Source organism: Apodemus sylvaticus, chromosome 7, assembly GCF_947179515.1.
Source record: "Apodemus sylvaticus chromosome 7, mApoSyl1.1, whole genome shotgun sequence".
In the NCBI taxonomy this organism is placed as follows: Eukaryota; Metazoa; Chordata; class Mammalia; order Rodentia; family Muridae; genus Apodemus; species Apodemus sylvaticus.
In genome coordinates this window covers 73,949,744-73,972,603 of record NC_067478.1, presented here as the reverse complement: position 1 = coordinate 73,972,603, position 22,860 = coordinate 73,949,744, and the positions used below count along the sequence as shown (strand labels likewise).

At 38.8% G+C, this 22,860-nt stretch overlaps 1 protein-coding gene across 3 annotated transcripts in view; it reads left to right on the top strand.

Annotated features, from left to right (window-relative positions):
* Ube2q2 (ubiquitin conjugating enzyme E2 Q2) overlaps positions 1-22,860 on the top strand; it is a 55,512-nt gene that overhangs the window by 13,853 nt on the left and 18,799 nt on the right. For 2 of the 3 annotated variants that reach the window (XR_007978826.1, XM_052188301.1), the window contains exons 3-7: positions 5,158-5,262; positions 13,789-13,845; positions 17,836-17,976; positions 20,500-20,584; positions 22,309-22,369. Coding sequence is in view for 2 of the 3 variants with exons in the window: in XM_052188301.1 (XP_052044261.1) it covers positions 5,158-5,262; positions 13,789-13,845; positions 17,836-17,976; positions 20,500-20,584; positions 22,309-22,369 (449 nt within the window). In the remaining variant the exon portion in view is untranslated. The remainder of the gene's footprint in view (positions 1-5,157; positions 5,263-13,788; positions 13,846-17,835; positions 17,977-20,499; positions 20,585-22,308; positions 22,370-22,860) is intronic. The other variant, XM_052188303.1, reaches the window with a different exon arrangement.

The following is a 22,860-nucleotide window of genomic DNA, read 5'->3' as shown; positions in this document are numbered from 1 at the left end:
TCTTAGATTGTAGTACAAGTTGTGACAGCATGTTTAATAATGATAATTTTAGCAAGGTTAGAGACCTCTTGAAGTCCATCTCCCTCTTTCTACATGTATACTCTGTTTACACTAGGAACTGAGGTTCTCTCTTTTTTTCCCCCTTCATTCTAACCATCCAACAAAGCAAAGAAAGGCCAGTGTAGATGTTAAGGGAGGTAACATAGGGTAGCATCAGAATTTTTTTTGTTGTTGTTGTTGTTAGATATTTGCTTTATTTACATTTCAAATGGTATCCTTTTCTCGTTACCCCCCCGAAAACACCCTATCCCATCCTCCCTTCCCCTGCTTGCCAACTTCCCCCCTAGCCTCCACTTTTCTGACCTGGAATCCCCCTAAAGATTTTTTTTTTAACATTTTTTAAAATTTTTATTTATTTTATTTCTATGAATACACTGTAGCTGTCTTCAGACACGACCAGAACAAGGCATTAGATTCCATTACAGATGGTTGTGAAGCCACCATGTGGTTGCTGGAAATTGAACTCAAGCTGTCAGTGCTCTTAACCACTGAGCCATATCTCCAGTCCAGCATCAGTGTTTGTGTTAGGGAATTCCTTTGCTGGCCAAGGGCCCATAAGTCTGCAGCAAAAGCCAGATTTACTGAAAAAAGGTTTGTTGGTTGATTGGTTGGTTGGTTTTTGATCCATAGTCATCCCCCTGTGCACACATTCCATGAGTCCCAGTAGAATCCTGGATCTGTGGGTGTCTCTGAACGCTATATGAGCATGTTTTCTTCAGGACATTGCACTGAGAGATTAATAATAACCAGTAAAGCGCAGGACCAGTGACAATGGGCTGCATGTTAAGTAACTGTAAACACTGTTTACGTCCTTAGTAGTATATGGGGACTTTGATTAACCCTGGAAGACAGTGCTTCTCTCTGGGCTAAGGGGGGGTGCTGTGTAAAGAGATGGATCTTTCTAGGCTAGAAAGATGGCTCGGGAGTTTAGAACACTTGCTGTTCTTACAGAGGGCCTGAGGTCAGTTCCTAGCACCCAGGTTGCAGTAGCTTAAGAGTGCCTGTAACCCTAGCTCTGGGGTCTGATGTCTTCATTCCCTATAGGCACTGTACTTAGCTGTTCAAACTTCACACAATTAAAAAAAAATAAAAATCTTGTAAAAAGTATCCTTTCATTTTTTTAATTATTAAAATATTTTATTCTTTGATTGTAAATGTCTAAGTATCCATTCTGAGGAAACTAGTAAGTTGTAGATAAACAGAAAGAGTACATTTAACTTTCCTATAATTTTCTACCTACTATAACCACTGTTGACATAATGGATGTTTTCTGCAGTTTTTTTCTTTGTTAGCAAAATACATATACTGTTTCATATGTTTTTAAATAGTTGGAGTCATAGTCTGTAGTCTTACATTCCTTTTGAACTTAATATATTTTTTCATGTTATTAAATCTTTATGGAACATAATTGTTCTTTGTAGATGTCATGGTTTTTAAAAAATACTCCTCTTAAAACTCCTATAAACTGCAAAGAAATGAGCTGGAGAAACACAATTACATTGATTTGTTGAAGCATATTTTATAAAGATCTATAATACCCCAAATGCTGCTTATTACCAAATAGAAAATACAACATTTTATTGATGATTGCAGCAAATTAAACACCTAGGAGTAAATTTAAATATGGGAGACTTATATGAAGAAAACAACAAAATTTTGCCCTGCAGAATGTAAAGCCTTAGATACTTTGGACAGACAGATGTGTGAGAGGTCACAAATGCCACTTAGCTCCATGTCCTAATAGTTATAAATCTAATGCAGTATCCCTGAAAATGATTTGTTTATTTTGGTTTTTAAAGACAGGGTCTTGCTGTATAGTTCAGGCTGGAAGTTGCACACCTCTTGCCTTAGCCTTCCAGTACTGGGATTATAGGATGTGTCACCAGGCCTGGCTGGGAACCCACATATTTGTTTCTGGTATTGGCAGAATGACTGGAGAATAAGTAATAAAATACAAAAGTTTAAAAGGGTAAAAAATTTGCCCAAACAGTTAGTAAATGAAATAAAATATTAACTATCGGTACTAGACCTACAGGCGATAGGAATTTAGAAACAGCCATGCAAATGACAACTTGGAATAAGTAAAGCTGGTGTTTTAACCCAAGAAGGAAGAATCTTTCTATAGATAATTTTAGAACTGACCATTTAGGGAAGTTAGACTCTTTAACTCTTTGTCTTTCAAAGTAAATTATAGATGGCTTTAACATGTTCTTAAAATTAAGAACACTGGGGCTGTTGATGTGGTTCAGCAGGTGAAGGCAGTTGCCTGCAAGAGGGATGACCCAGTTTGATCTCCAGGACCCACAGTAGGAGAAAACCACCCCCTCCATTTGTTCTCTGATCGCCACACTGGGCCATGGTGCATGCCACTGCCGGTCCTCCCAACCTCCAGAAGTGTAAAGATATCCTGAAACAGTGAAGAATGTAAGTTTCAAAGGTTTGTAAAAGGGTCCAGATCTTAAGAGCCATGAAAGTCAGAGATCATTAAAAGCCAGACAGGTACATGTTTCATCTCCAGCAGGCTGGTGATGGGAAAGAAAGATAGACATAGCCCTCTAGCTGTTCCTCCTCAAACTGCTTAAGAGTTAGGCCTGCTGGCACAGGCCCATAATCCCAGCTACTTTGGAGTCCAGTCAGGTCAACAGATTGAGATCCTGTCTCAGAAGTGAAGAGACAGTGGAAACTGTAACTCAGTGGGAGAATGCTCACCTACCTTGTGCAGGGCCCTAGGCACAATCCCTGAGACTATGAAAAAAACCCCAAAACCAAAAAACAAAAAACAAAAAAAATAACAACCCTGTGTCAGGTTAAATGGAATAGGACTTACATTAGACCTAATTATAGAAAGTAAGTAAATTTACATGAAGGAAAGACATGTTTTCACTCTTATAGTCTCTGCCAATTTCTCATAACCTGGTTTCTAATAACCTTGTTTTGTTTTGACTTTTTAGTTTACTTACTATAGTAGAGAATCTGCTGTTGTATAGACATTTCTTAGCTGTCCAGTCCAGTGACTTCTTTTTAGCACTCAAAAGGATTTTTCCATGGTTGAAATATTGTTCCATCAATACGTATTACTTAATGCCCACCAATAAAGAGCTGGTTAAATTTTTAAAAAGGTAATGTACAGTTGAATACTCCAGTGTAGTTAAAAAAAGAATGCAGCCAGCCTTTTCCCACAGTACACATAGGGCATTGTAAGATATAAGTAAAAAACAAGCCATAGAATATTGTTTACTCTGCCCTCTTCTGTATACAGTATTGTATGATACATATTAGTGATGGCTTAGTTGTGCTTGCATTCTCCTTCCTGTAAATTTAGGAAGCTGGTAGCAGAATACAGGAAAATACTTTAAGAATATTGATTGGCTTCTCTGCAGCTCTGTGATAAGTGACGTGCACTCAAAGCCAAGGTTTGTCTGCCTGTGCTAAGTGATACCTAGTGGGTTCTGCGAGACCCCCTTTCCTTGTCCTGTGCTAAGTGACACCTAGTGGGGCTCTCCGAGACCACCTTTCCTTGGCCCTCACACTATCTTGTCTTGGTCTCCTCTGAGATGTTCTTCCTAGGTATGTCTCTTTATTATCTTTTTATTCTGTGTTTTCTCTGTGCAAGCTCTTTTATTCTCATTACTTAAGTCATACTTTATTTATTGCAGAGATTCCTAAATCTATATCTCTAGCCAAAATGTATCTTCAGAGTTTGAAACCCATACACTTAAGCTATTGATCCTCTCTATGTAGGGGATCTTCCTTAGATATGCCATGGGATGTGCAAATCAGTTTACATTTGTCTCCATCTTGTTTTCCCTCACTAATTCTCTCTGAAAATGAAATGATGATACTGGTCATCAGTGCCTGGCCCTGGGAACTTAGGAGTTCTTTTTTATACTTCTGTTCCAAAAACCATAAACTCTAGTAAGTACCAAAGACTTGTCCATTTACCTTCTAAATAGTTTGGACCCTCCCTGTGATCTTAGTTTCTTCCACAGTCCCTGAAGAGGAGGGGAATGTTAAAAGTTAAACTTTCTGGAAAATATGCTCCCTGCTTTTCCTGTGGGTTGGTATGGAGCCGTCAGATGGCGAATGGAGATCACCTACAGCACTCCTGTAGGGAGGGTCCTGTGCTCCCCTGTGAGCATGAGGACATTTGTTTGATCTAATTTAGTGCTTAGCCCTCCTCATGTCCATGTGGCCCTTGATCCACTTGGGAAGGGCTTGGTCTTTGCTGGGTTTAACCCATTCTAATCCTGTCCTGTTTTCTTAGTCCTCCATAAACCTGCTTCTTCCTAGTGTTTTCTTGATCAGAGACATTGAGCTAACTGTTCCTGCCCCGTGAAGTAAGTTGCTGTATCAGCTCCCATCAGAGTCTTAATATTGCTTATCTTTTGTTGAGGAAAACCTCTAAATAATGGAAAGTATGTTTGCACAGTTTTCCTTGTCTGTTTCCTTAAAGTAAATATACCCACACAAATTTAAAATGGAAATTTAAAGAGCTATATGGAAGTTTTGCTAATGATTTTTTTTTTCTTTTCTTTTAGAGAGGCTTAATTTTAATTTACTACTTACTTTCATGAGACAGCCTTCCTTCCCGTTTGCAGATGGCAGAGACTAAAGACAGGGTTTAGGTATACAAGGTTATTTATTCCAGGCTGAGTCTACTAGGTCACAATTGCCTTATAGTTTTAAACAAATCTAACTGTTGCAAATGTAAGTTTATAATCCGTATGCAACACTTTAGTTTTTGTGTAGTCTTATGAATGCATTAATGTTCTGTTGTCTAAAGCTGCAGATTTCTAAGATTAGTTAGCAGGTAGACATTAGGCAATGTCTGAACCTTCCTTCTGTGCCTTTTTGTTGGTGTTACCTGCTAGATACCGTGCTGTAAGGACATACTAAGCTGTAGTAGCTTTTTAAAAATAGGGATTTTCTTATCCCAGCAGCTCTAACGTATCAGACTGTCAATCCATCCGAAGGCTGCAGCTGAGCAGGAGCACGTTTCCCTTCCCTTCTGCATTGATTAACTGTAGTTGTAGCATTATTCAATGTTTTCTAAGGGCTCTTTAACGTAACACTTATTTACTGAAATGTGTTTTGTAGCTCCGTCAGCAATTGAAGTGGTTGATATGTGACCTCTGCAGATTATATAACCTTCCTAAGCACCTGGATGTTGAGATGCTAGATCAACCACTACCCACGGGTCAGGTAAAGTAAACATTCTCTAGTGTTGAAGAGCTGAAATCAATTGTCCTAATTGAAAGTTAAACTAGGATAATTTACAATTATTATATAGCCTATTTGGAAGTTGATTTTGTGTTCCTAGTAAATTGCCTTGCTTTAGGTGCTAACACAACCTTTTCATTTCTTGAAGTTGTTTGTATTTTACTGTGATAGGTGAGCACTGCTCCCCGACCCCTCCATGTTGATTTTTGTTAAAATTTCTGATTTGTATGTTTCTTCTTTGACTGTTTGGTTGTTTAGTCAATTACCTTCCTTTGACATACCATGTCCAGAAGTCTGTCTGTGCTTCTTAAGATCTAATGCAAAATTAGCTCTCCCTAAGCCATGGAAATTTCCACCAATTCAGCAGTCATCCATGACTTTTAAACTTATCTAATTAGCTATCAGTTAACTGACTTTATTACTGTAAGGGAGGATTTAGCTCTTGTATAAACTACCTACTTAACCACCCACTGCTTCTAAAGCATTGTTTACTAATGAGCGATCAGTTTGCCATGAGGACTTTGGGGAGTCATGTTTTCTGTTATGGCATTTCCGTACCTGTGCCATCTTTTATTTCTCAGGGTCCTTTTTATAGTAATACTTCAGTTTAAAATACAGTTTATAAACGTCACGTTCTCTTTCTGGGATTCTTTTGTCTTTGGAGTCCCTGGCTCTTCTGCATTAATTAGTCTTTGTGAATTCTCTGGACTGCCTGTGCAGTTGTCACCTCGAGATTTTTCTTTTCTGCTATGCTACAGTGAATCCATTGATTCCTGGGTCTCATGTCATCTCTTTTGGCTTACTTTTTCTTGTTTGTCTCTATTTATTACACTGTCAGATAAAAGCCAAACTTGAAGGAATGGCATTATTTTCTGAATTAGCTTTTGAAAAACCTGGTTCAGAGTTGTTCTAAGAACAAGCCCACACTGGTTCCAAAACGTGGTTCTTGCCATCTTCCTAGTCTCTGACCACTTCTCTCTTGTACAGAGAAGCCGGAGTGGTTTGGCAGCACCGTAGGTATTCTAAAAGGAGTACACAGGGCTGCACGTGGGAGATGTGGGGCCTCAGTATCAGTTGCTGTTGTGTTCTGTTTTACTCAGTATTTGAATAATAAATCTAGGCTGAAATTTTTGCCTAAGAATTTCAAATACTATGCTGTTGTCTTCTAACCATTGGTGTGGCTGAAGCTGATGCTGTCCGGAATCTTATTTGTTCTTGATTTTTCTTTGGAAGTTAGGGAATTTGTGCTTTCTTTGGTGTAATGAACTGCAACAGTGTCCTTAACTTAGGGTCTCTTTTCTTTCATTGTACTGGATGATGAGTAAGGATATCCCTTTCCAAATTTGAGTCTTGAGTTTTGGTACATATTTTTGTGGGTTAACTTTGCTTGTCCATTTTGTTCGTTTTGGAGTTTATTAATTGGGCTTTTCAATTTTGTTTTTACTTTTTGGAGACAAGTTCTTATATACATCAGGCGCTCACCTCAAAAAAACCATATGTAGCTGAGGCTGATGGTTCTCTTGTTTCTATATCCTGAATGCTAGAATTACAGGTTGTATCACCATGCCTGCCCACTTTTAGGTTTTAGACCTCTTAGTTTGAGTCTTTACATCTATTGCATTATATTCTCTTTCTTAATTTCATTATATTTTTATTTGTATATGTATGTGTGTATGTGTTGGTATACACATTGGTGGCACTTCTATGGAGGTCAGAGAACAACGTGCAGGAATTGGGTCTCTCCTTCCATCATCTGAGTTTCAGGATCAAGCCCAGGTGGGCAGGCTTGGCAGCAGGCACCTTTACCCACTGAGCCATTTTACCTTTTCTCTTTTTCTTTTAAAATCTTCCTGTTCTGTCAACTTTTTGCTATTTTACATGAACAATAATAACTTTTAAGGTTTTAAAAAATATGTGTATAAGTGTTTTGCCTACATGTATGTATACCATATACATAATAGAGAATCTGTTGGGATTCCCTGGAAATGGATGGTTGTTAGCTGCCATTAGGTGCTAGCAATCAAACCCTAGGTGCGCTTAACCACTGAGCTATCTCTTTAGCCCCAAAGTTTTGTTTTTATTTATATCTGTTTACCCCATTTTCTCAGAACTTAATGGCTTAGAGGTGGATGTGGTGGCACATGTTTTTAATCTCTGCACTCAGGAGGCTGAAGCAGGATGAATATGAGTTTGAGGCAAGCCTATCCTACAAATGAAGACCCAGTCTCAGAACCCCTCAAACAGGCTAGGGATGAATGGTAGTACTCACCTTTAATCCTGGCACTTGAGAAGCAGAGACAGGCAACTCTCTTGACTTTGCAACCAGTTGTAGCTTTATAGTGAGACCCTGACTCAAAAGATTAAAACAAAAAGATCGTAATGCCTTAAAATACTAATTCTTGCTATTGGATAGATTAGTTAGGCTTAGCTGAGTAGGGTCTGTTGGTTTCATTTTGTGACTGTAATGTGCAGTCAGGTGGTAGCACATTCAAGATAGTATGGCCATAGACAACCAGTGTGATCTTTATCCTGAACAGCTCTCAAGTGTCCAAGGATGGCGTCTTCTTTTTCCACTCCTTATGTATCTGGCATCTTTGGCATTTCTTTACCTGGCTTTTTTTCTGTACATGCAACCTCCTCTAGGGCCTCTTCATAAGGCTTCTGTTTTCTTAGAGGTCAGTCAGAACTCTCCAAGGGTACAAGAGGGGAAGTTGCTGGGCATTTTCCCCCCAAGACAGGGTTTCTTTGGCAATTCACTCTGTAAATCAGGCTGGCCTCCAACTCAGATATCCACCAGTGCCCAGCTAAAGTTGCTGGACATTCTTAAGGCTTAAACCTGGAGCAGGCCCAGTGGTTTGTGAGCTGAAGCACTCCCCAAGCCAGCTCAGGTTCATTGTGGGCTGTGCCATCCTAGGCTTTAAGCGTGGTGGCGTGATCATCGGGAGGAGGGAAGCATCTCCAGATTCTGAATGTAAACCTGAGCCTAAGAGCTTTTTCTGATTGTCCTTCTTCATAGCATTCTATAAGAGTCATATAGACATGATAGAATCATAAAGCAGCTTATGTTGGCACTTTGGCCTCTTCGGCATGTGTATTTTTTTACTTGCTGTGTGTTTTCTCAGTTTCATCATGTCTTGCTGTATGTACTGTAAAGTTGGTCCTCGAGTAATTTTGTGTTTACTTTACTCATTCATCTTTTGATGTTTTAAACCTTTCTTCTTTTGTACCAAATAAATGATTTGGAATTCCTTGTAGCCAAAACTTGTTACCTGATAACTTTAGGGGGAGTTTATGTTGATTCCCAACCACACTAACCCCCTACTTTAGTACAGGATAAAAGATGGCTCCACTTTCTTTGCAGATGATGTTGAATAATTTCCTGGGTTCTACTTAAGGAAATAGGGAATGCAGAGCATGTGAGGATGGCGTGGTGTGTTTTGCAGGTGGTCTTTTAGTTACTCTGCAGGCTTCTGTGCTGCCTGCTGTTCCTGTTGCAGTGTGCGTGGTGTCTGAGTCTGAGCCTCTGAATTCAGGGTGCTTTTTGCAGATCTCTCCGTGGTCACTGCTGCCCCCTGACCTGCACCTTTATGTATAAACTTCATCGGTTACAGCTCCGTTTACAGTCAACTCATGGAAATGGGTGTAGTGCTCCTTGGAAACCCCTATTGTTTTTCAAATTTTTGTGCTTATACAATGATTATTCTAATGTAATTTTGTGGAGCCTAAAGAAAGATGATGAGAAAAATGGTTAATTTTTCTATCTGTTCAGGTTTTATTTTCTAGAAGACCCATGGCTTTGTTTTTTACTTAACAATATATCATGAACTTGAAGTCTGTCTTGTTTGTCCTGTGTGTATATTGGACTACAGTGTAGATATCCAAGATAATTTGTGAATTATATAACAAAAAATGCCCTGATTTTGAATTACCCTTTGTGTTTGGTAATTAATATTGTTAGGATAGATATGGCAATTTTTTGTTTGTTTTTGTTTGTGTGTTTTTTGCTTTGTTTTGTTTTCACTTAGATTCTAAAGTTGTAATGGTTTTGTTTCCTTTTTTTTTTGTTTTTGTTTTTGTTTTTTTTTTTTGTTTTTGTTTTTTTTTTTTTGGATTTGTTTTTTTTGAGGCAGGGTTTCTCTAGATAGCCCTGGCTGCCCTGGAACTCACTCTGTAGACCAGGCTGGCCTTGAACTCAGAAATCTGACTGCCTCTGCCTCCCAGAGTGCTGGAATTACAGATGTGCGCCACCACCGTCTTTTTTGTTGTTTTTTATTTTTTCGAGACAGGGTTTCTCTGTGTAGCCCTGGCTGTCCTGGAACTCACTCTGTAGACCATGCTGGCCTTGAACTCAGAATTCCACCTGCCTCTGTCTCCTGAGTGCTAGGATTAAAGGTTTGCGCCATCACTGACCGGTTTGTTTCTTTCTAGGCTTTTGTTGCACTTCTGGGACAAGGTGCTGACTTAGGAAGCTTGGCTGTCTCTCCAGCCCTCACCCCCCCTTTTTTGAGACAGCGTTTCTCTCTGCAGAGTCTGGAACTAGGCTGGCTGTCCCAACAAGTGCCAGGGATCTGCCATGTCTGACTCGTCCCTGGGTAATAAGGATCTGAGTTCAGGTCCTTATATTTCCTCCCTGTCCTTATGTCTGAGTCCCTCCCTCATAGCTAGCCATCTTTCCTTCCTTTCCTCTGACCTTACCCTTCACGTGCTCACACTTCTGTGTAGTTTAGTGTTGCCTGTATTGAGTGTTAAGAGTCACACTATGTATGGACATGTTTTCTTTGCAGTTCCTTTTTTATTGTTACATTTATTTCATTGTTCAGAAAGACCAGAATACCCATTTTTCATTTGAGTGTTGATGGGTAATGGTAGGCTGTTTTTAGTTTTTTGTTTGGTTGTTTGGTTTGTTTTTCTGTTAAGAGTTCTACTGTGGATTTTCTTGTTTGTATTTCTGGATGCTCCTATGCAGTCATTTCTCTGGGGTACATACTTAGCAGTTGCTTTAGTATCTTTTTTCTTTTTTTCTTTTTCTTTTTTTAAACCCAAGAACTATCTAGACAGGACTGTATAATACTTTTGAGGTGACTTTGGGTTACTTTTGTTTTCATCAGTGCATGTGACGTTGCTGTCCTTGGTGTTACTGCTATTCCCAGGTAGATTCCTACAGAGTATATTCTAGTCTCGTTTTTCCTAGAAAGGGTTGGTTTATGGAGATATGTATGGTATGCATGGAGACTGTGGTATACTTGGTGTCTGTTTTTAGCATGTAAACTGTGTTGGTGTAGAGAACCTACATATATAAGCGTGTACGTGCACAGAGCTTCTGACTGAATGGTGCCAGTTCCAGAGTTCTAAATTTATAATTAGGTGTCCTTCAGTTATTTACATTTATTGTTAATAGATACAACTCCATTGACTGCGTGATTCCTCTTTCTGTATAGTTCATTTTCCTGTCTGATTTTCTCTGTAACTGTGCACTCTGTTTAGCTTCTCAGTACTTCTTTGGGGTAGCCAGACACTTACTCTCCTAACCCTTCACAGAGCTTGCCGCCATGTGTCTCTGTCTTGCATGTTGCTCCTCTTGTTCTCTGATGAGCATTAAACCTTCGTGCTCCTGTGCTCCAGGCCCCTTGAATGCGCTTATTTGTAACCTGGCGGGCTTTCCGTCTCCTTTCTTCATATCCGTGTCTCAGTTTGGTCGTCTTCATTAGAAATGCTTTGTTCAGATGAGACTGGTGGGTTCTTTTTCCTTTTACTGTTTTTCTTCAAATGTTTGTTTCCCAGAACTGACTTGTCCTTTATATAGTAACATGTTCTTGTTTTGTGGGTGCAGCAGCTTCTCAGCAGTGCAATGATTCCAGATGGACTTCAGCTCTGTCCTCTTCACTAGTTGTGCTGCAGGTCACTTAGACAGCTCTGCTTTCTGTGAGGCACCTCAGGGTCTGCTTTCTCTTCAAGATCATTTGCTTGTTTGTAGGAAAGGCATGGTATCTGTCAGTACCAGTTTTTAACTGAGATGTCTGTAGGATACTTTTCTCTGCTGTCTAGTGTGTAGACCTGTGTTCTGTGAAGCTAGAGGATGGAGTTTGTAGGGTTTCCAATTCCAGAGTGTCTTAGGAAATTTCACTCTTGTGCTCTTGTGTTGAGATATAATAAAAAGATTTTTCCTTTTCTCTCTGGTTCTAGTACCCACAAGAATACTAGATTGGGAGGCCATCAGGGTAAATAGGGTTCCTATAGAATACAGTGGTCCTTAAAATTAATTAATTAGGACAACTTTACAGCAGTTCATCCTGTTGTTCTCCTGTGGCTTTCTCAGTCAGTGTATCTAAACCTTTTTAGCAACCATAGGATCCATCTGCTCTGTGTCTGCTGCTCTATAGTTGTGGGTCTGTATGTTGTGTTTCTAGGTAGCAGTGTCATTTGTTATCAAAGTTTCTCACTTCTCCCCACCAACCTCTGTTTGGTTTTAAGACAGAGTTTCTATTCTCAGCTCAGGCTGTCCCCTCACTCACTATGTACCCGACTCACTATGTCGGGTAGCTGACCTTGAACTCACAGCAGGCCTCTTGAGTGCTAGGATTACAGGCATGAGCCACTGGGCTTGCTTTCAGTGAGCATTTGAAAAGAAGCCAGCTTGCTTGTTGAAATGAAGGCCTTAGGATTTCATGAGCCTAATTGATTTTGTGTTTTTGTCAAGTTATTTATCCTTTGCGGAAGGGTGTTGTTCAGCTTTCTCATTTATAAAATGTTAGGCAGGAACTAGTTTGATGGATGGTCACAGTCATAGGCTAATGCTGCATGTCAGAATCATCTAAAATGCTTTTTTAAGAACTAAACTTTTAAACTTAAAATATAATTATATTGTTACCCTTCTCCCTTGAACACCTCGCAAGTACTGGTCTTGCTGTCTTTCAAATTCATGGCCTCTATTTCTTCAGTTGTTTAACTCTCTCTCTCTCTCTCTCTCTCTCTCTCTCTCTCTCTCTCTCTCTCTCACTCACTCCTCACTCTCACACTCCGACCCCCTTCCTTCAGTCCATATACTGTAACCATAACCATGTGGCTAACCTGCTGATGTGCTCTGTTGGGGAGGACTGCTCTACGACCGTTGCATGACCGTTGCACAGCCCTCTGGGTTAGCATATCCTAGGTGTCATTCTTGTTCACATCGAATTTAGATGATTATCGTGGTGAGACTTCATGATGTCATCCTTGTTCATATCTTATTTAGATGACCATCGTGGTGAGACTTGATGGGTGTAGCTTCTGTGATATTCCTAGGATACCCAAATCTCCCAACAAACTTCATTTTCCTTCCTCTGGCTCTTAAAATCTTACTGCCCATCTTCTGCTATGACTCTGAGCCGTAGATGTAGGAGTTGTGTTGTAGATTTATCAGTTGGGGCTGGATACTACCAACCCATTTATTCTTTGTGTTTTGATCAGTTGTGGTTTTCTGTAATAGTCTAACACTTGCATTAAAATGCATTTGAAGAGAGATTCTCTGGGGTAGATTCTGAAGTTAGCATTTCAACAATGCATTTTACCCTTGATGCACTCAGACTTATATTTGGGACCTTGGGACTGCTTGGTAGCTGTGTTCTGTTTTTGAAAAGATACCAAAAATAATGTGGTTTAGAAATGCAGAAAAGGGTGAACCACAATACTTTTGGAACCTGCTTGCTTTTCTTATTTTTGTCCCCAAGAAAGGAGTAAGTGTTTAGAGAGATTCAGACTTTAAAACAAGCCAAAGCTTATGCTATATGTACCTGCACAAATTTCTCCAGCTCTCTGAATGTGAAGAGTTATTGATAATGAAGAATTGATGAGGATGTTTTGTTTTGTTATTAAGATGTGTGTTCTCAAAGCCTCTAAGAACAGATTCCTTGAGACTGCTGAGATTCTGGTGGTCTGAGTTGAGCTCTGAGTCCTAGTTTCTTGATATTTTAGATATTCTGGATCCCAAACTAAACCTGCCTTTATGAATACAGATACATTTCCATTTTGAGAGATGGCAAACTTTGCTCTGGCAAGAGACTATATGTACAAGAAGACCCTTCCTAAAATCCCACGTGACTGCTGCGTGGATGAGTAGTAAACTCTGCCTTAGGAGAGGTGTTTACATAGTAGATAATAGACTGGCTCTTTAGTCACTCTGAAGTACCTATTTCTTTGTAACATCTCACCATTGAAAATCAAGGCAGGTAAATTTATAGAAAAATTATGGGTTTTTTTGGGGGGGTTAAATGAGTAGATAAGGAAAGAATAATTTGGATAATTTATTATGAGTAGAACATACAAGTAAAAAAATTAAAATTAGGTTATCTTTAGTTTTTAAGTTTTCTTTATATTTGATTCCCTTTGTTTATTCTTAAGGCATCTCCTACATTGGATTGACATGAAAGTCTTTAATAAGCTCTGCTCATGGGACTATAGTGACAGTGACTAATGCTGGCCAGCTTTCTGATGTGTTCTGTGTAGCATTGGCACATTCTTTCTCTGTTTCAGAATGGGACAACTGAAGAAGTAACTTCAGAAGAGGAGGAAGAAGAAGAGATGGCTGAAGTAGGTATTTATGTAAGATTAGTACTTCATGAATATCTAATGGAGTTTTCCCTATTTAATGTGTGTGTGTGTGTGTGTGTGTGTGTTTATGTGTGTAGGTGTTTGTGGCATGAGGAGGTCAGAGGGCAACATTTGAGAGTCCGTTCCGTGTTTCTACCATATGGGTTCAAGGATTGGACTCAGGCCCTTAGATGTGGGGAGCTTCCCTTTATTGGCTGAGTGCATCTCACTGGTTCACATCTCATGAATATCTCAATATTTGAACATTTTAGTAATTCTTTAATCTTCTTTTTGAAGTAATATTAGTGTTGAATAACAAAAAGCACCTGGTGTTTCAAATGAAATATACTCTCTAAACTCTGGTTTTGCTTCTAATTAACAATATGCCTTTGAACAAATTGTTTTGAGGGCAGTAAAATTTTTTTTTTTACATTTAATAGTAGTATTTAGCTTATAATTTGGTTATTTTTAGGAAAAACTTCTAAGTTTAAAGTTTTGTGTTTACAGCTAGGAAGATGGCTCAGTCAATAAAGTGCTTGCTGTGCAAGTATGAGGACCCGAGTTCAGATCTCCAGCACCCAGTTCTGGGGAGGTAGAGACAGAAGGGCTCCTGTGACTCTTAGTTAGCCAGGCAATTAGACCCAGGTTCAGTAAGAGACCCTGTGTGAAAAAAATAAGCAGTGATTGGGGAAGACCTGTTTGACCTTCATACACCCATCTAACATTAAGTAAACAGACAGACAAGACAGAATATATTTGAATAAAAGGAAAGTTTGAGGACATCACAGGGACTGCTTGCTAGAAGCAGTGATAATATTTCTTATTGAAAAAACATCCAATTAGTCTGCTTTTTGCTGCTGGGATTAGAATACCCAGGACTAGGAAATTTATGTTCATATAGTTTTGAGAGCTATGAAGTTTAGAATCAGGGTATCTTGTGAGGATTTTCATGCTGTGACCTCAAAGGGTAGAAAGCAAAAGGGCAGGAGAACTTATGCATATAACCTTTTGAGCTTCCTTTATAAAGGGTTCAATTCCATTCATGCTTAAGTCATCTGATAAAGGCCCTATTTCTTTTAATTTTTTTGTTTTGTTTGAGGTAGGATCTCCTTTGTATATCGCTGGCTGTCGTGGAAGGTTACTCTATAGACTAGACTGGACTCAAACTCAGAAATCTACCTGCCTCCTATGTACTGGAGATTATAGGCATGAGCCCAATACCTTTTAATATTTTTAATTTTTATATTTAATATGTTTTAATTGAAATAGAATGATATCATTTTCCTTCCCTTAACATTTCCCAGCTACCATCCCTTGAATCCTTCCCATGTCCCCCGACTCCCAAGGTGATAGTCTTCATTGTTATGTATGTTAAATATGCATGTGTGTGTATGTGTGTGTGTGTTTACACATAACCTGCTATGCCTGGTTTTGCTTGTGTATTTGGTTTCAAGCCTGACCATTCTGCATTCTGTAACCAATAAGGGGGACTCAGCCCTGGGAGAGACAATTTTTTCCTAAATTTTTCTAAAGTCCATGAACTCACTAGTTTTCCTGTACCAGGCACAATTTCCCTCCTGTTGAGTGTGTCTTTAATCTAATTAGACTGCTGCCGTTGCCACCAACACGTGAGTGCTACTTACTGTCCCTTTATGCATAGCTCACCATGATGGGAATTGTGGTTCCTAAGTGTTGCACCTGGGGAGGACTGCTCCCTTCCGGAGCAGCTTGTGTAATAGTTACTGCAATTGTGGAGGCTAGACAGGACAGAAGCCTTCAGGACAGATCCACAGACAAGAGACAAGCTTTCAGGACAGATCCAGCTCAGATCATCAGAGTTCTATCTTAAGCATGGTGACTTTAGCAATAGGGAAGGTCTCTGTCTTAATACCATCATAACACCATAACCTGAGTTTTGGAGGGAGACATTTAAATAACAGATTTCATAGCAACTTTCCAAGGCATTAAGATAATTGTCAGTCACCAATAGATTTTAGCTTTTGAACCTTTGAATTTAAAGTCAGGTTTTGAAGTAAAGCTTCACTAACTAGATAAAATGCATATGAATTTCACGATCTTCAGCTTTAAGAAAATTGGTTTTTGTTTTAAATCTTATAATTTATTCAGACTTTTACCTTTGGGAAAAAAAATCTTTTTTAAAATGTACTTTGAGAATGGGTCAAAGCAAAAGAAGGAGTCATTTATTTTGTGTTCAGGAATAGAATAATTCTTAAAATCATTTAATTAGAGAGACTTTTGGTAGAGAGGCTGTTTGCTTTCCTGTTTTCATGGAGTTTAATTTAGGTAGAATGAATGGCATGAGAATATTAAGCTTCTCCCTGGCCAGCAGACAGTGAAGCAGACTTTGTTCTCAGAGTTTCTGTACTTTCCTTTTTCTTCTCATAAAATTGACATGGGACAGTGATACTTAGGGAAATCTAGAAAGGTAGGAAATAACACAGAAGACATTTCCGTTTTTTTCTAGAACCAACATGGTTGACCTGAGTGTGCTGTTTCAGGTACTGGGTGCTGCCCCTTTAAGCAGAGGAGAGGCAGTTCCTAGAATACGTGACTGGAAGGGAAAGAAAGGCGGAGAATTAGAGACAACATGCTTGTTGGATAAGGTTGTTGGTCAGGAAACCGTAAGCAGAAAATAGTGTGTAATGGATATTGTTTTAGAAAGATGAATGAATGATGAAAGTTCATTTAGGATTTCTGACTAAAGTGCTGGTAAAGTGTGTGGATGGAAATGACGAGGCTGGAGGAGGAGATACAGATTAAGGAGACATTAAAATTCTGAAGAAAATAAATACAGGACAGGAGAGAGGGCTTACTAACATGAAGCCGTGTGTAGAATCTGGTTAAGAACAAACTGTGATGGGTGGAAGGAGACCTGTTGAGTTGGTTTTGTATTGAAGGTAGTCATTGACCTTCAATTCAGATTGCATGGAAAGTGGAGACAGTGGTAGTTGAAGCTTAAGGCACTTAAGATACTTGGAAAAACCAGGACCAGAAAGTTTGAGCACAGATTTGTGAGTGTATAAGAGCAGATGATGTGGAAAAGAGAATGGGCTGAGAGAGATGTTGGTCTGCAGGTATTTTTCAAAATCTTTTTCTAAAATTTTTGCCCTAAAGTTGTTTAAAAAAAAAAAAATCTCAAAATTAGCAGTTTCTGTTTCAGTTCTTATTCTGAGAGCACGGAGATTCTGTATTTCCATATTTTTCATTTCAGGGGTTTTATTGATAGAAAACAAAATTAGTCTGGTTGTGTCTGTAGATTGGTTGGTAATGTGCTTGCCTAAGCATGGGCAGGGTCCTGACCTTGGTCCCCAAGCACTACCACATAAAACTCTTGCTTATAATCCTAGCACCAAGAGGAGTACAGGTAGGAGTGTCAGAAGATCAGAGTTATCCTCGGCCAAAGAGGGTGTTTGAGCCAGCCCAAGGCTGTATAAAACCTTGTCACAAAAACAAAAACAAAGAAATTTAAGCTGATTTTAGTATCCTAATGACACCCCCCCCCCAATGGATGATCCATTGAATTAACTGGTTTTTGGTTTGGTGTTTGTTTGTTTTGTATGTGTAGATTGTTTTGTACTTATCAGAATGAGATGGGTATAATTATGCCTAAATTAGTGTTCATATTTCTTAGAATAAAACTCCAGGTTTCTAGAACAAAGTATGAGTAATTAAAGGGTCACTAAATTGTTTGAAAAGTTCCTCCTAATTGGAGATGTTTAAAGGTGCCATACTTGAAAATAGTCACAACTTTGTGAAACTATGGAATCTGCTGTACTCAATCCAGCTTTTCCACAGAACATCGGGTATTAAAGGAGAAAACCTTGTGAATGGAATCTGGGGCTTTCTTCCTCTCCTCTTGAATGGAAGCATCTTTTCTTTCTTGTACTTTTTAAATTTTATTTACTTTTTTTTTCTGACACAAACTAGTGAAGAAGAGAAACCTTAATAAGCCTTTTATTCTCTTTGTAGGATATAGAAGACTTGGATCACTATGAGATGAAGGAAGAAGAGCCTATTAATGGGAAAAAGTCAGAAGACGAAGGGATTGAAAAAGAAAATTTGGCAATATTGGAGAAAATCAGGAAGACCCAAAGACAAGACCATTTAAATGTAAGTGTGAGTAAGTATCTAGAACATGAGCTCCGTGATTACATAATTACAGATTGGGTAATTCATTAAGATACCAATCCTAGCTGTCCTTCTATCCTTGACTTAGTGATGGATTTGGTCATTGGTTTTGTTAACTTACACTGCTTCTCCTGATTGTTGACAGCCACTTTCTTCCCTGTTCATCTGTTCTTCACATCTCGAAAACAAACTTCCTTCTCTGTATAATAATCCTGTGGTGGTTAGCTATAATTGTCAACTTGATATAACCTTAGAATTATCATGGGAAGAGAGTCTCATCGAGGGATCATCTACATTGCATTGGCCTGTGGGCATGTCTGTCAAGGAACTGCCTTATTCAGTTAACTGATGCAGGAAGACTCAGCCCACTGTGGGCGACATCATTCCCTAGGTAGAGAGAGTCTTGAATTCTGTAGAGAAGACAAAAGCTGAACTGCAAGCAAGCAAGTGGGTAGGAATGTACATGTTCATTTGTCTCTGCTTTTGACTGTGGATGTGGTATGACTATCTATTTGAAGTTATTTCTTTGACTTTTCCATAGTGATAGACTGTAACCTGGTATTGTATATTGAAACAAACCCCCTTCTTTCCCTAAGTTGTTCTATTTATTTATTTGTTTGTTTGTTTGTTTGTTTTATTTTGGGGGGTCAGGGTATTTTTATCACAGCAACAGAGACAAGTGTAGAAGAACCTCTCTTTGCATCCTGTTGCTGCTTTATTCACTTCTCTACCATAGGTTCTGTTGTATTCAGATTTAGCCTCCTACAACGTACTACTTTGTCTCTGTCCTCCCTTAAATCTAACCTCTGTCTTTTGCACCCTAACCAACCCAAAAGTAATTTTTCTCTTTAGATTTACTTATCTCTGATCCTTACCCCCAACAGAGTCTGAACTATGTAGCTATGGCTAGCCTGGAACTTCTGAACTCATTCAGTTCAGAAATCTGCCTGCTTCTACCTCAGAAGTGCTAGGATTAAAGATGTGCACTACCTACCATGCTAGGTGATTTAACATGCCATTTATGAGAAGCAACATGGCAGTATAAAATTCATAGTTTGGTGAAAAACATGCTTGTGTGGCTTTAGATTGTTCAACTTCAAAATTTAGGCAGAAAATATATACCTTTTGGATGACTTGTGAAAAATAGAAATGGTATGTGGGTGGGTGGGGTATGCATACCTCAGTCAAGGGAGGTATGCATTTTCACTCTGGCTATTGGACACTTACTACCTTGTATTAGAGCAGCTTATTAAACTCCATGAAGTCAGGGCCAGCTCGTTTGTTTTAGGCAAACACAGTGAATGGATTGTTATACGAGTTAATGTCAAGAATGAATTATAACAAGTAAATTCTTATCCTTCCTTCAATCATATTTAATACACTAATTTAATTGGCAAGTCTTTTGTTGGAGAGAACTTTAACCAAGCCCATATCTTGATTATTAAGTTTTGGAGCACCTGAACTAATACTTTACTTGCAGTGTCTGATGATGGACTTCAGTTTGTATGGTTATACTTAGAACAGCTACAAGTTATTGGATACTCCGACATAAGAATAAGGCTAAGTACTTTATATAAGTATCTTTCCATTTAATCTTCATTGCCATTGTAGGAAATAGACATTCTTCATATTTTATAGATACAAAAACTAGGGCTTAAAACCAGTTCAAGGGCTGTGAGATGGTACAGTGGTTAAAGTGGTTGCCTCTCAAGCAGCAAATATCAGGATTGGTGTTTGAATCTCTAGAACCCACATAAATGCTGAGTGTTTGTGCTGGCCAGCCTATACTTCCACAACTCAGGAGGAGGAGACAGAGCTGCTGAGCGAGCTGGCTAATTAACCAAGCTGTTGTTCAGTTAAGAGCCCTGACCTCAGTGAACACGGTGGAAAGCAACCAACTATGATGATCCACTGCACACATAGCCTTGGGCCTGCACATGCATGGACGCATGAGTGAGGCTACAGATGTGCAAATACACATGTGTACCACACATATAGACATTAGAATCTAACTTGTTCAAGGTCATACTGCTGGAAATAGATCTTTGAAGCCTTTAAACTAACTCAGAGTAGTACAGCCTTCAGATTTTTTGATTTTTTAAGAAAAAGCACTCTTATTTTTTATGCATGTGTGTATGGAGGAGAGGGTGCTTGTCACAGCACACATGTGGAGGTCAGAGGACAACTTGTGCTGAAGTTAATGCTAAAATGTTATAGTGAGGGTCTTGTAGCATTTTTAGAAGTTGTAGTTTGGAATACTCAACTCTAAACTGTCACAGAGTCCATAGTGTTCTGTCCATACTGTGAGGTCTCCCCTCACGATATAAACAAGCAAAACATGTCTTCAGTTTTCTGTTTTTCTTAACATTTTATAATCATTTCAATTACACATTTCGGTTGCACTTCTTGACTTCTTAATACTGAGTGGTAGTCATTTCTACAATGTTACTCTACATTTTATATCAGGCTTTGACACCTTATGCCTTTAATTATTAATTGTTCCAGGGTGCGGTGTCCGGGTCAGTACAAGCGTCAGATAGACTCATGAAGGAGCTCAGGGACGTGTACAGATCACAGAGCTACAAGGCAGGTGAGGCCCTGGCTCCGCTGTCCGTCCGCTTCCGTGCATTCATGTGATGTTGTTTCTCTTTGCTTGGAACTCTCCTCTTGAGGAGTGATGGGGACCATTTAGGGCAAACTGTTTTGAACTCACTATTTTTCTGTTTGGTCATGATGGGGTTAGATATGTGTGCCACCACACCAATTTTGTGTCATTTACTGTAACATAGGTAAACAGTTGGAAAATTTTATTAATGTTATTTTAGAGATGTGAAACTCAGGTTTAACAAAATTCTAAAGATAAAAGAGATAAAATTAGTTTATCTTTTTGTTCGTAATTTTTTTGCTTTTTTGCGACAGGGTTTTTCTATGTATCCCTGGCTGTCCTGGAACTTACTCTGGCCTCAAACTCAGGCTGGCCTTGAACTCAGAGATCCACCTGCCTTTGCCTCCCGATGGCTGTGTGCCACCACTGCCCAGTGAGTTCATCTTTCGTTTTTAAAAGAAAAAAATTACAGGGGCTGGAGGGATGACTCAGCAGTTAAGAGCACTGACTGCTCTTCCACGAAAGTCCCAGCAACCACATGGTGGCTCACAGCCATCTATAACGGGATCTGATGCCCTCTATGGTGTGTCTGAAGAGATTGATAGTGTACTCACATACATAAAATAAATAAATCTTTAAAAAAATTACATACTTTTTTTTTTGACGGAATTATGACATGATTTTTATTTTCTGGCAAAAGCGTGAGTAATACTACTTTTAAAAATAAATAAGATTGGCCAGGCGGTGGTGGCGCACGCCTTTAATCCCAGCATTTGGGAGGCAGAGGCAGGCAGATTTCTGAGTTTGAGGCCAGCCTGGTCCATAGAGTCAGTTCCAGGACAGCCAGGGCTACACAGAGAAACCCTGTCTCAAAAAAACAAAAAAACAAAAAAACAAAAAAAAAAAAGTTAGATTAATGTATTTTGTTGAACAAGGAAAACTTGCTGGATTTATTTTCATAGTTTTCTTATTTTGAAACAGAACTTACAATAGAAGTGGTATTTTTAAAAAATTGATGGATTTTATTCATTTCATAATTTCATGGGAAAAAATATTTTTTTCAGGGCTGTAGCTGTAGCTCTTTGGTAGAATACTTGACCAGTTGACATGGGGCCCTGGGATTCAATCATCAAAAGCAGGAATTTTTTAAACAGATAGTAAGATTTGTGTATTGTAGAGCCTAAGGGAAAAATGTATTGCAGTAGTGTTAATAAAAAAAATACCAATTTAGGAATGATTGGTTCAGTTATTTTGGATTTATTAAAAGAATAATATGGAGGTGTTTGAAAGATTGATATTAAGAGCTGGAGAGTAGTTAAGAGCACTTTGTGCTTTTTGGAGAGGACCCAAGTCCAGTTCCCAGACCTCGTGTCAGGTGGCTCACAATTGCCTCTAACTCCCAGTCTAGGGTATCCGATACCCTGCGGCCTACACAGGCACATACACAGGCACATACACAACATAATACAAATACTAAAAAGAATAAATTTATATGCATGCTCTAAAAAAGGGGGACAGTAGAAAAAAGACATCTCATAAAGTGAAGCTTAAAGTTTTATATATGTGTATATAAAAAGTATCTTTTAGTTGATAGCTTTAGTTATTTTGATAGTGAAAATTTGCTGTTATTGACTCTTTAGTATGTTTAGAGTTAACTTACACCAGAGTAATGGAAGCAAAGAGTAACCAGTGTGCCTATGTGCCCACAGGGATTTACTCAGTGGAGCTAATAAATGACAGCTTATATGACTGGCATGTCAAACTACACAAGTAAGTACCTTTTGTGCTAACCTGTTTTTTACAGTGAAATGTTGGGTTTCTTTCTTTTTTTGCCTCATCAATTTCATAGCTTTATATTCTTCATTTGCTTGGACAGCACTGCTCTGGAAGTAGTTGTTAAGTTACTAAAGTGAGCTCATTCTGAGGCTCACTGGGGAGAGTCAGACAACAGGGGGTAAAAGACAGGCAGGAAGTGTTTGACTAGTTTATGAGATTGTGACAGTTTACAAAATGTATTCAAATAGCATGAGCCTGTAATCCTGTTTATGTTTGAAATAAGGAGATTTAGGCAGTACATATAGAAGAGTTATAGAAAGAAAAAAATGTTTTTATAGTGATTTACTTTTGGTGGTTTTATTGGTGGTAAATTTCTTTCCCTAAACTTCTTGGTTAAAAATACAGTTTTAGGAAAGGATATCACCAAAACGTTTTTCAGATGTTTGAAAAGTTATGTGTATCTAACTGTTGTTCTTTGGAATGAT